The 13,690-nt window shown below is 42.6% G+C and overlaps 3 protein-coding genes across 3 annotated transcripts; 1 reads left to right on the forward strand and 2 right to left on the reverse strand.

The window, feature by feature from the left end:
* Positions 1–1,127: 1,127 nt before the first annotated feature.
* Positions 1,128–1,436, reverse strand: H257_12663 (hypothetical protein; the record flags this gene model as incomplete). Its single annotated transcript, XM_009839953.1, has 1 exon — positions 1,128–1,436. One exon carries the CDS (start codon positions 1,434–1,436, stop codon positions 1,128–1,130), a length of 309 nt encoding a protein of 102 aa, XP_009838255.1.
* Positions 1,437–3,977: 2,541 nt separating this feature from the next.
* On the reverse strand, positions 3,978–4,437 carry H257_12664 (hypothetical protein; the record flags this gene model as incomplete). Its single annotated transcript, XM_009839954.1, has 2 exons — positions 3,978–4,123; positions 4,311–4,437. The coding sequence occupies 2 exons, from the start codon at positions 4,435–4,437 to the stop codon at positions 3,978–3,980; spliced, it is 273 nt and encodes a 90-aa protein (XP_009838256.1).
* Positions 4,438–6,005: 1,568 nt separating this feature from the next.
* On the forward strand, positions 6,006–8,434 carry H257_12665 (hypothetical protein; the record flags this gene model as incomplete). Its single annotated transcript, XM_009839955.1, has 2 exons — positions 6,006–6,104; positions 8,237–8,434. 2 exons carry the CDS (start codon positions 6,006–6,008, stop codon positions 8,432–8,434), a joined length of 297 nt encoding a protein of 98 aa, XP_009838257.1.
* Positions 8,435–13,690: the final 5,256 nt, after the last annotated feature.

A 13,690-nucleotide genomic window follows, 5' to 3' on the forward strand; every position in this document is an offset into this window, starting at 1 on the left:
ATGATATACTCACATATTGGCGATTACCCGACGGTTTGCTGATATACTCACATATTGGCGATTACCCGAAGGTTTACTCATGTACTCACATATTACAGGTGTTTTCTGAGAAAATATGCAGTACTAGTGGTTTAATGAGGGAATTGAACATACATCTACATGTTAACAAGGTGCAGTACAGTTTTGCTTGAAGCGCACTAATGTTAGCACTGTACCCAACTCCTGTATTATCGTACTTCCAATGATTTATAAATTGATTGACAGTCTGTAGACTACGTATACACTATATAATTGGGCTGAATACCTAGATCTCGTCGACCCTTCATGGTTGCCTATTTCATGAGCGGACGGAAATTTCCTTTTCGGTATGAGCTTAGGCTCAAATCCAGCCTGCTTTACCGAATAATTCCCTCATTAAAACAGTTCCACTGTTGTTTTGACCCGAAATACTGTTTCAATGAGATTTATATGGAACTTTGTATGCTCAGACCACCTCACTTCTTACTAGGGGTTAAGTGCATCTCAGTGGTTAGCGATGCAGTTAACCCCGGATAATTAGCATCGTATGTACTCACCGGGGGTAGGATGGAGTCCAAGGTTTCAGGGCTACTGGAGCAGAGATGTAATAATTCCCTCATTGAAACAGTATTTCGGGTCAAAACAACAGTGGAACTGTTTTATAGTTAAAGAGAGAATTGTACTACTTTACCTGATTATGCTCGCATATAACGTGAGTTGTAAAAATGACGCGAAAGGAATGAACTCAATGATTTCATCCACCGGCACTTTACATTACCACAAAATAGTACTGTTCAAAAGTTTATCATTCTGGTGATTGCTATGCGGACGACAACGGATTTTAAGGAACACCGAAGTTTTGACAACATTTGAGTAATACTTCGAAGTACTTCGAAGTATTAATTTCACGACAATGATTGGCTACAAAACTGATACGAGTGAAAACATTTTAAATGTCGGGTTGATGATTATATTCGACGTGTCATTTCAGATTAGCCAAATGCCGCTTGACTGGTGGCGACGGCTTCGACTTGCACGGTGGTGGGTTCCCTGGCTTCTTTTTACAAAAGAGGTGTGAAGACCAAGAAAGGTTTGGTCTTGGGGAGGGTCTACAGACGACTGGTCGCCGGTGACGACCAGTCAAACAGTTGTTTCGTCGTTGTGCATGTCGACTCGGGTTGTAGCTGGCTTCGTTGCCGGACAGCCTGGGAGCGGAGTAAGCTAAAACCCGAGTCAAGACGGAATGCTTCGACGAGTCTCAGGGCAATGGAATTGAGAAGGAACTCGGCCTTCAACAGAGCGATGCCGCTCGATAATTGGAGGTTTGGTTTATTGCCTTTGCCTACAGTGTAGAGACTTCCTTTGTCCAGGTAATAGCCCTCACGAGTGTCGGACTCGCCCACCTGGGTCGACCTCATGAGACTATGGCACTGTGGGCGAGTCCGAGACTCTTGAGGTGCTACCACGAAGCAACCGAAGCGGAGCGTGACTTGTTTAGGCCTTGTTGCAGGAGCGACTGTCAGCAAAGTCGCTTCTGCAACAACGCCTGAACAAAGTCAGATCAATCGTCTAGCCATTGTGCAATGTTACATCAATGCGTGGGCTCACGTCATCACATTCTATGTATTTTTGTACGAAGTATGTATTCTGCGTGTTTGTACCTCGGGTTCCTTATATAAAATCGTAAAAATGTACGGCTAATCTGGAATTTGATCCTGGTCACACGCTTTGCCATCCAAGACACTAACCACTGCGCCGCAGCGTCAACAGTTACGAAAAACTTGAGCCATCAAACCAATTAATATAAAATAATCGTTGTTCAAAACTGCGAAAATGAAGCTCCTGCTGTGTGGTTGGCTAAAATAGTTTTCTCTTATACTACAGGACTACAGGAGTAGCTTTGGAAAATGTAAATTCAATTTCTGATAAAAAGTGATATTTCGTATTTCGAAGTTTTAAGCCAATCATGTTTCGACTTCATGCCAATTTCCATTGTATCACGTGCCCCTTAAAATCCGTCGTCGTCTGTACATGCCTCAGTTGTCCACACACAATCAAATCATTTAGAAAGCGGTTGTACAGAAGATATAATGTATTTCTGTCGTTTATCTGACAAGACAATGTCGTACTCATTCATATTCATTCACCAGTCTGGCTTAGCAAGCAGCGTTGGGCAAGAACGGTTCGGTAAAGTCACGGATTTCCGAGCAACGTGTTATTGTGCTCTCACCTGTTTTTCCCCTTGTTTTACAGTCTTAGCACGTTAATCAATGCTTCTCTAAAAGTACAATTATGCAAAACCAACGTTAATCAACGATAAGTCGGATACTACATAAGGTGATTCATGTAATTCCCGGCCAGCAAATGGCCAATCACAATCATCCATGGACGATGATAGGACAAAATTACGTACTCTTGTATCACATACTTGTAAAATTTAATATTCAGCCTGTCCAACATGTAATACAGTTTTTATATTAGTTGCACTTCTAAATTTAATTACTTGAATACTTTATACATATCATTATTAAGAGGTTCTGAGGATTTTGTCACCCAAATCAGGTATACATTATTCAAGTGACTTACTGGCCGGGAATTAAATTCACACAGGGAAATTTCAATTTTAGAAATTCGACGAGCAAATTGACCATGCGATACAAATGATGGGACCTGCATAAAGTTATAATGCTCGTCACGATCTTCAAAATGCATGTTTTCGCAGCCTCATTGGATGAATGGGTGACGAGTTATGGCTCTCAGAAAGTAGGCCAAGCTGGCCGGGAATTACATGAATCACCTTATTATTGACCAAATGTGTAACAACATATAATACCAATTTATGGCATTGAACTATCATTTGATTTTGATAAATGGGCATATCTCCGTCCTGCTTCATCATTTTCGAATTCTAAAAAGTCCTAAAGGTGGAGACTTCTCTGGTGAACACTCCATGATTAGGGTCTTATACTCTTAGACAAGGCTTAGAGTCCTTGGAAACCGTTTTAGACTCGGAACCTCTACAATTTTGAGTACCAATTCAAGTTGTATATTTTAACCTTCCTTTTTGTAAGCAACATTGACATTTGTGAACAGAAATTCAGAGGTTCATTCTATGATTGGTGCATATTCAAAATACGATGTATGATTGGAGCATTCCCATACGACCTAAATTGGCACATTCGTCATAGTTGGCGCTTTACGTGTAATAGGTTGATAAGGTAGTTATTATTTCGACTCGTCGATTTGAAAGTTGGTAAACTATGACATGAGGTTCACCCTTGTCCATAATGTTGAATCTCCAGGACGTCCGGCGAAATTCGACGATGTTTATCGTGTCCGTATAGTGCTGGTTTGACGATGTTTATCGTCCCAAATCAAGGTAAATATTTTCATCCCATTAAGAGCGTCCCCACCGGCTGATGTAGACATTTAAAAATTTCAAAGTACATCACTGGGGGACTTCAGAAACTGTCACAAAGTATATTTGAACCCCTTCTGACTTAAAATTATCCGTATTAAAGTCGAATATTATTGCCCGTGCTGTCTTGCTAGTGCTTTGAAATTGTCATAGTTTTCACTTTTTTGGGACTTCGTATTGGCTAGAGTTTGTGCCGAGATTGATGGACGACACAATTCTGGCATTTGAAAATCACTGTCAGAATGGCGCCGAAAGGAAAAGGACGTGGGAAGGGATGGACAATCCAGAAGTGATGTTGATGTTGGACAGCGTCGAATCGCACCTACCGCTTGGATCAATGCTGTAAGGTGGATTACAATTCGCGAATTGGTTGGGTGGGATTGAGATGGTGGCGATGTATGCGCTTGGGATCGATATTTTTCGATAAGTTGTTCGCTTGATGGACTTTCGCATGGAAATATATTAACCTATATATGATACTACCGGTAATCGGGATGGTCACGTTCGACGGCTACATATTCGCGCATGCCCACCGGGTTGTTTACTCGTCGGCGGCGGTGGCCTTGGAGACGTTCTTTATGTTGAACTCCTTGTAGTACTCGTCAAACGACTTGATTTCCGACGTCGACATCGATCCAGCGCCTAGGGCAAACACATCGGCAGTGACGACTTCTTTGATCGCGTTTCCTTTGGCCATGGTGATGTGTGTGTGTTGTGGTTGTTGTGGGCGATAAAATTGAACAATGACCTCCAAAGGCGAGTCATCCACGCGCTGTGGAGAGGATTCGTGAGATATTCACATGTAAGATAGTGACTTTCATTGTGAGCTGACCTCGATATAACCTCATTGTGCCCGCGATAGACGTTCCGATACCGGTATCGTCGTCGTCATCCATGTGCATCCAAATCCACCACACCAAGAGCGTCATTTTTTGCAGCGACCGCGATCGTTCTTCGGCGTTCGTTGGTGATTCCTCGTCAAATAAATGTTCTCGTACCATCTCCAGTGACTAGCTCAACATTGAACTAAAGATATCTTTGTTTTGTCTCCCGCTTCTTCTTGACCTTCGTCAAGGCAGCAAATATACACACTGACATTAGTGAGGTTAAACACGCCACGAGGCGCCTACTGACTACCATTCACTAAAGTACTCAGTACCTCCACTAAGGTATCGGAAGCTTTGACACGCCACACACACAGAGTGTGTGTGTTTGCAATGGGTCAAACTAACGCGCGACCCAATTGCTCTGCACGCTGCAGAACAGTATGTCGCCCTAGTGTAAACCCTTAATAAAGCAGGAGTTATTACTACATGTGTTACCTGTAGAATATAAGGTGGTAGCCACATTCGACTATGGATTAGATAGGCTTACAGTAGTTCGATGAGCAGTGAAACCTGACCTCGGGGAGGACACTCGATTGACTATAAGTGGAGTCCATTTGCCTGTTTCGTTTGCCCCTGTGTCGAAGTACGGTATGGGCTTAACGCGTTAATAAAGATGTTTAATGTCGGTAAGTTCTGCTTGGTGGGCATACGATGTTTAGTTTCTACTCAGCTTGTTAGCTAGGCGTTGGCTGTGCAGGTTTCTAATTAATTTATTCTTGATAGTACACCGGTATGATATCGATGCGCAAATACTTAGTGGCCACAATTACGCTTCCTATTGAGCATTGCAACGGTCCTGAGCATTGCAACGGTCTCAGATTCGGTGCCACCATTTAGATTTGACAGTTGACGTTCGATTTAGATTTTACGATTCAAGCAACCTGTGATCTGTAGATTTTACTTGTCCTGTTTGAAGTTATCAAAGTGCTCGAATAGTAGTGCTGCACCTTTTTAACCATGAACTCAATGAGTTGTAGACAAGGGCAGGTTTGTGTACTACCGGTAGTTTTTATTGATGCTGTCAAGCATTCACACTTAACGTTATCCTCAAGTTGCACGTGCTAAACGTTTCGCAAAACTAATACTGGTATGCTACTGTACGAATTGTACGAATTGTAGCCATCAGATATGACTACATGAGGGTGTGTTCGTTTATATAACCCAGAAAATTACTCGTCAGAGTAAGCTCAGATAAGATTGCCAAAAAGCTCGGGTGCTACAAATACTTCCCACAGTACGGGTAGGTGCGGCGATGATTGTCAAGAAGAATTACGACTACAGCGTTAGAATTATGTGTGTGCACTAGTGATAGAAATGTTGCACTAGTTTACCTGGTATAAATGTTGCTAACGGCATTCCAACATTATTGATTGAAATTACCACGTAAGAATTGTGTATACCTTGGTCGAGACGTTACCAATACGCACATCTTGCGTAGATAAGAAATGGAACAACGGACGGACGAAAATCTAACTAGCATACTTGGTGGAGTGCATAGTAGCGGGACTGCTTGAAAATTACGGTAGCTATGCATGGTGGGCCTCAGATGGTGGACATCAAGGGCGAGGTAGCTTGGCTACGAAACTTCACGTCAAGTAGCGTCAACACCGACTACCGGTAAGACTACTGGTACGTAGAAGGTTCCCAACGTGCACTACATAGCTGATGTGAGTTTATTCGGGATGGCAGCAACGTCCGCGCAAAGCTGTGTGCGCTATTGTATCACGCAGCAACACACAGAGCATGTCTTGGACGTTGCTGCCTCGTTGGAAGTTGGCAAGGTTAGCTGCCATGTTTGGGCGACCTTTCCAATTCTGGGTGTCATAGGATATTGTGACGAAACTATATATTATGATGACCACAATATGAAAATAACATGTCAGCATAGCCTGACGGTAAAGATTGGAGCTTTCATGCACGAGGTTGCGGGTTCAAATGCCGGCTATGACGTCATTTTTACCTTGAAGTACTTTTATCATTTACGAGTTTGCTGTATAGCATTGAAGGTTGAGTTTGTCCTACAATTGTACCGGTATCACCACCAGTTGATGAAAACTGTATTCAAATCGGAGGCAGAAACTTTAATTCACACTGGTAGTGGTGATAAATGGACGAACTCTCTGTGTATGCGGTCGTCATGGTGGCTGCATGCATGGTCAATTTTCGTCCAGATCATCTTTTATCCCTATTGACTAAATGCCCTAAAAGTTTGAATTGCTCTATTTTATTGTATCGTTTCCGTACACATGGTGAATCTATCGAAGATATTGTGTATGATACCCATAATTGTGAATCTATCCAAGATATTGTGCTAACTGTAACTCCTTAATTTGACACGATAAACAACGTGATTTTTGAATTAATCCTGCACGTTAAACGAGGGGGGTTTTGTGCTGACGAGGTGGAATTTCAAGCCACGTGCAAAAGTAATATTTTCCACGTGCGAATAATTGTTTTCGTGCCCCCACTTGAACAGTGTCCATAGGTGACTCCAACTTGGCACACCGTAGCATGTCTCCATGTAGGCTGCATCTCGAACATACTTCGTCTCCATATTTTTTTATGTTTCCTGCTAATTCCTGTCCTCCACTTTCGTGGGTGACTCTAACGTGACATGTCTGTCTCCATGCAGACCGCGTCTCCAACGCAATGCTGTCCCTCCTGTACCCAAAGGTAAGCATGTTTTATCTGGATCTTGCTCGAAATCAGAAAGTATGCCACAAGTACAGTACTGTTTACAATTCTGTACCATCTACTAGTTTCTATTAGATTTGTCAAGTAGTTATCAGTTAACGTTATCCTCAAGTTGCACTTGCAAAGCTGCACTTGGTAAACGTTTCGAAATACTGGTATGCTATGTTGCACTAGTAGTTACGTAAGAGGTCTCAGAATTGAAACCATCGGATTTGACTGCATGTAGGGTGTGTTCGTTTATATAGCCCAATAAATTACTCGTCCGAGAAAGCTCAGAAAGATTGCCAACCAACTCGGGGGCATCAAATACTTCCCACAGTATGGTAGATGCGGCGATGATTGTCAAGAATTACGACTACAGCGTTAGAATTGTGTGTCACGCACTCCTAGTTTACCTGGTAGATATGTTGCTGACAGCATTCGAAACATTATTGATTGAAATTGCCACGTAGTAATAATTATGTATACCGTGTATACGCACATCTTGCGTAGATAATGAATGGAACAACGCGCGGACGAAAATCTAAATAGCATACTTGGTGGAGTGCATAGTGGTTTGAGTCGGTACTGCAGTCGCGGGACTGATCGAAAATTGCGGAAGCTATGCACGGTGGACCTCAAAAGCGAGGTAGCTTGGCTACGAACACTTCACAAGTAGCGTCAACACCGACTACCGGTAAGACTACTGGTAGGTAAAAGGTTTCCCACGTGAACTGCATAGTTGATGTGAGTTTATTCGGGATGGGAAGTGCTTGGCGGCGAATTTCACGCGGTTCTATCGATACATCGCGCACAATCATCTTTGTCCTCACAGGTTCTTTTTGGTTCAGCCGCGATCTTCGTGAGGGGATGGTTGTGCTGGCCAACATCTTCCTTGCAGCACCAGTCGGCAGGGTTCGGTGGTACTGACTCTAAGCGCAGTACTCGGGCAGCACGCGGTTGCTGCCAGGGGTCGAAATAAAATAATGCATAAAACATAAATATTTAGGGGTATTATGCATAATATATTTTCGAGAATTGAAAAAAATATGCATGATGTATTTTGACTCGATATGACATTGCATAAAAATTAATTTGTCACATAATAACACCACCGACCAAATTGCTTACGGTTAGTAGCCAGTCATTAGCACAGCTGTTAGTTCGTAATGCCTCTGTTGGATGTTATTAATCATCATTTACACCATTAAACGCTCGATGATGTCTACATTTCTTTCAGGCAAGTCAAACGCGCCCAAGTTCTCGCGAGCAGTGCAGTAGGTACTTCTTTTCTGCTACCACTGACTCGAACGACGAAACGACTGGGCGATGGCGTTGTACCCTCTTCCAGAGCATGTACGCCCAAGAAGAAGGCAGGGGTTACACGAATCTACTAAATCGAAATCGCGCACAGCATCGAAATCGCGAACTGCAATAAATAAACATAAATTGTGCAAATTTTTATTTTTCAATACAGAAATCAAGATACACGTGCTGTTCGCGTTTTTAGAAAATCTCAACCCGTCACACCGACTTTTATGACTGCTCGCAATAATCCACTACAAACAATATATTCAGTTGTTGTATGACTTTTGAGATCACTAATAAATAGTCCTCGAATTATACCTGTATTTTCCTACCATGCCTTTAGATTTATATATGAAATATATCTAGTACACTTAGAATATGTTAGGTGGATCAGCAAATATTGTTGGCAACCCAAATTTTGAAAATGCCGTCACGAAGCTTCAACGTGGTTGCACGCTCACTCTGCCAGAGAAGTTGGCACTGCGAAGCAACTACTACGGCGCAGACGATGCCTCGGGCGAAGATGCTGGATTTGCCGAAAGAGCGTTGAAACATGCGCGCCTGGCCGATTAGATTGACACCTATGTCCTCCTTGGTGCTGTCACCCCACCGTCAAACATAATCGAGCGTCTTTTCAGCATGGCGCGTGCTTTGATTGGCCTCCACCGTTTTTCACACCATCCCATCATGATTGAGGCGACCTTCTTCCTTCAGTGCAGCCGCAGCTACTGGTACGTATCGACTGTCCACGAAACGCTTGAGTAAAAATATGTGCATTAATGCACATATATTGCATAATATGCATAATGTATTTCAGTCTTTTGCAACGATTATGCATTATGTGTGCACTGCGTAGCTAAAACATACATATAATATGCGTATTTTCGACCCCTGGTTGCTGCCTTCAAAATACAGAATCAACAATTCTCCTAGGTAGCTAGACCTGACGCAGGCGTTCAGTGTCGCAGATGAAGCCTGTGAGGAATGCCCGATACAAGTGGAACACGTTCTCGCACTCGATCCAGTGGGAGTCCAACGCACGAAGCACGACATACCACCTTTCTTCCGCGTCCTGTGCATCGTCGTGGTTCAAGTTGTCGGCGTATTTGCAGTACAAGGCCAGCGGGCCCGTCTTCGTAGCGACACTTCGTGAAAAGTATTCACTGAAGACTGTTCACCAAGTGTCGCTGCTAACAGACTCGACGGGGCCACTTCATAGAGCTACGTGTATGCTGTAATGTTGTACTCTTGACACATCTAGATGGATTAGAACTTGCGCTGTTTCTAAACGACCCACCACAAAAAACAGTCACATTGTTATTGCGTTAGCATTCGCTTGTTCTTACTGTTAACGCTAGCTCGAACTCCAGAAAATACGTTGACTGGGGCCTGAACCCATAGCGGCAACGTTAGCTGTGGCATTTGTCATCGTGCTGAGCACATCACTAATGAGACTTGTGAAAGGACTTCTGAGCAAAAGAGCACGGAAAACTCCCAAGGGCGTGGGTCCTAAAATGGGACACAAGCAGCGTAAGGCACTAGTCATGCAGTATGTCTGCATGATTGACAACGTGAGGTGCCAAGCCGTCCAGCACAGCGTGCATCCGAATAACTTCTTTAACCGGAAGCAATGCAATGACACAGATGAGGATAAGTTGCGAAACGTAAATTATTTTGTCATTATCATTGTCCTGAAAACGACATTTGTCGATAATGTGATGATGAGGGTAATGTAAAGATGAGTTGCGAAACCTCTCTACTCTATATATGTGAGCTTACTAACTTCCACAGCACGGTCATACACCACTATGTAGGTGTCCCCAGTTTGCATTGGTTGCCACGAATCTTGTACTAACGTAGATATCCAATTTAAGAGACATGGGACAATTTAAGGGCAGCCAATCACCCACCTTGAAATTTGTGTAGAAATACCTCTTTAAATAAATGTTCTTCATGATCCCATGTGTTTTATATAAATCAATTAACCAATTGGCTCTATAAATACATAACCTGTTGAGGTTGCATATGTACCTGACAGAATATAATACCCTAACCACAAAAAATATATGCATAGATCAATACTACGATCAAGCTTAAAATATTTCCCTTAAACTTTCCCCTACTTTTGATGTGTTTCTGCTTAGAAAATTGGATATTAGGAAATGATAGATACTGTGAAAATAGATGTTTCAGTGCTTGTTGGAAATACCTGCGTTTCCTGTTCAATTATCAGTTTTCAGAAGTCGAAACCCATTCCTCAGTGCCGAGCTGCTACCATTTCCCGACAGCGACTCGAAAATATGTCTCTTAAATTGGAAATCTACGTTATAGCAATTAAATACGATTGTAGAACAAGGTGCATGGTTAGTGTGTCGGTTGTTGTAGATGACAAAGTCCATGTTTCGAGCCTCCCTTTGATCATTTCTATTTGCCATACAGTAATTATCCTCCAGTTGTTTTTATAAACCTCCTAAATTTTATTTGTTTGTAGAAATCAATTTTAGACCTAAACATTGAATTCGAAAGGTATTGGATTATTGGCTCTTGGCTCTTTACTGTTAGGGTATTTACAATAGGCCTTAGAGCATCCCCACCGCCTGATGTAAACATGAAGCTGAAAAGACCCGTTTATTGGGTGCATTCTGTAACAGTAGTACATCACTTCACAGCCAATCCACACCGCTTGGTGGAAATTGTAGTCCTGATGGAGCAAACTCGCGTAGGCTGCCCGCTGGCGATTGAGGTTTTGGAGCTCTCGCCAGTCGAGAATTTAGTGCGGCAGGGTTGGCATACCTTCTATTGTCTGTAAGATTCATATTCATGCTGCTGGCGTGCCCCAGGACGTCGGGCTGGCATACTTCGTTGAAGAAGTTCTTTGGGACCTCAATCGATAGAGCTGTAAACGACCCAACATCTGTTGAGAAATCTGTATTTATGGAGCGTTTAGAGCATCCCCACCGGTGCGACTGTAAACGCTATTATACAGTTCTATCCGGATTATTTACAGTTTTGACAACCCCACCGGGCAACTGTAAAATACAGGAAACTGTAAAATTTTACCGCGAGACGGCAAATCGGCCAGATTTACAGTCGCGACTGTAAAATACAGTTTTGACGAATTAGCCAATAACATGCTATCATGGATATTATGGAGTCAATAATCAGTTGGTTCAGAAATGGAATCAGCCAAGGCCGTCCGTGCTACCAACTTCACGACCGACGAAGACTGCCAGCTTGCCCGGTCATGGATCAACATCTCTCAAGATGCGTCTAAGGGTAGTACTCATCTCGCATCACCACACCGTCCATGATTCGTTCAAACAGCGGTCTGGCCATTCGAAAATGACCGCGAAACTTGGCTTCGCGGTAGATGGATTGGGGTCAAAGTAGTAGGTAAATCCGAGCATGCGCAGCCTCGCTATCTCGTGGTAGGTTTGGCTGGCGGTTGGCAATAGAGCCTTTAGGGCGCGCAGAAGACTGATGAAAGCCAAGCTTGATCCATGTCATCATCGTCGTCCTCCCACGCCATCGCGCCAGGCGTTCATTTCCGGATAAAAACATTATTCGGATGTTTTACAGTTTTACCGCTGGGGTTGACAAAAATCAAAATACAGGAAGTGTAAAACGGTATTTTACAGTCTGATTATACAGTCGCACCGGTGGGGATGCCCTTACATCATGATGTAAAATTTATTAGCAACCGGAGTGGGTCTGAAAAATGTAAATTTTGCTGATGTACAGTGATGTACTTTGAAGATTTTTAAATTTCTACATCAGCCGGTGGGGACGCTCTTAATGGGATCAAACATTTTTACCTTGGTTTGGGACGATAAACATCGTCAAACCAGCATTATTCGGACACGATAAACGTTTATCGTCGAATTTCGCCGGACGTCCTGGAGATTCAACATTATGGACAAGGGTGAACCTCATGTCATAGTTTACCAACTTTCAAATCGACGAGTCGAAATAATAACTATAGTAAACCTTTGAGACATAGTCTTTGAATTTTTGGACGAAAAATTGAATCAACTTTTTTCAATACTTAATTCAAGTCTAAAAATTTTGGCCGATCAATGGTCGACTGTGTAAAGTGCCGAACTTTGACATTTTTTTGGCCTGCCAAGTATTGTTTAAATCGATACATTTGAATATGCCGCGAAAGAGCTTTCCGGAAATGTTGGTTTCAATGAAATGCCATGAAAACCAATTGAGATATTTTAGTTTGAAAATTTTGAAAATTTGGCTGATCAATGGGGCACCCCCAAAAGTAGCATAAACACAAACGCAAACACAACACAAGCTGAACATATGTGTACCCACAAGGCAAACACATACTTAATGAGATTAATTGAGTTTGGATTACACATACTTAATGAGACTTCAGAGAAGTCTAACCAAGTACTAGTACTGTATGTGTTTGTGTCGCGTGTCTCACATATGTGGTGATGTGGAGTTTTTCGGCTGTTTCGCAGATTCCCAGCGTTCAACAAAGTGTAGGGCCAGCCAAGAGGCCACATAACAGTCATTTTATGGTCTACCACGACGATCTATAATTGTTAATCTAAGTCTTCCAGTGCACAACATATACTCCGGATTTCACGATGTACTTATTCGAAAACACCTTGAGAAGTCGCTCAAAAGAACCAACATCGAGACTAGTACATAGTCGACATGAAGCTCTGACCGCCATTGCTCGTATACATCGCGTGCCATGGGATATCTTTCGTGGGCAGATGATTCAATCTATAATTCGTAAGACAATCATCGTTATATGTGTTAGTGACCTTGTTGCGAGTCCTAATCTTCATTCGCAAGCGCATCATCAGCGTGAAAACGAGTCGTGTGCGGCCTTTCCCATGCTGAAGAGACCGTCGCCGTGCCGCCAGGAGTGAGAGGAGCTTGCCTCCCATTAACGTAGATTCCCAAGTGCTGGCCAAAACAACTTTAAGCCAGTCGTTTTTGGCAATTGTGCTCCTGATTTTTGGGTGGCACATCTTGGACATGTAAACATAAACGCAACACATACAGTGACACATCCACAACATATGCCAAACACACACTTGTGACTTGTGCTATTTTTGGGGATCCCCATTGGGGGACCCCCAAAAATAGCGTATACCTGTTGAAATTTAGTAAACCTTTGAGACATAGTCTTTGAATTTTTGGACGAAAAATTGAATCAACTTTTTTCAATACTTAATTCAAGTCTAAATTTTGGCCGATCAATGGTCGACTGTGTAAAGTGCCGAACTTTGACATTTTTTGGCCTGCCAAGTATTGTTTAAATCGATACATTTGAATATGCCGCGAAAGAGCTTTCCGGAAATGTTGGTTTCAATGAAATGCCATGAAAACCAATTGAGATATTTTAGTTTGAAAATTC

Source organism: Aphanomyces astaci (genome assembly GCF_000520075.1).
Source record: "Aphanomyces astaci strain APO3 unplaced genomic scaffold supercont1.42, whole genome shotgun sequence".
Lineage (NCBI taxonomy): Eukaryota > Oomycota > Saprolegniomycetes > Saprolegniales > Verrucalvaceae > Aphanomyces > Aphanomyces astaci.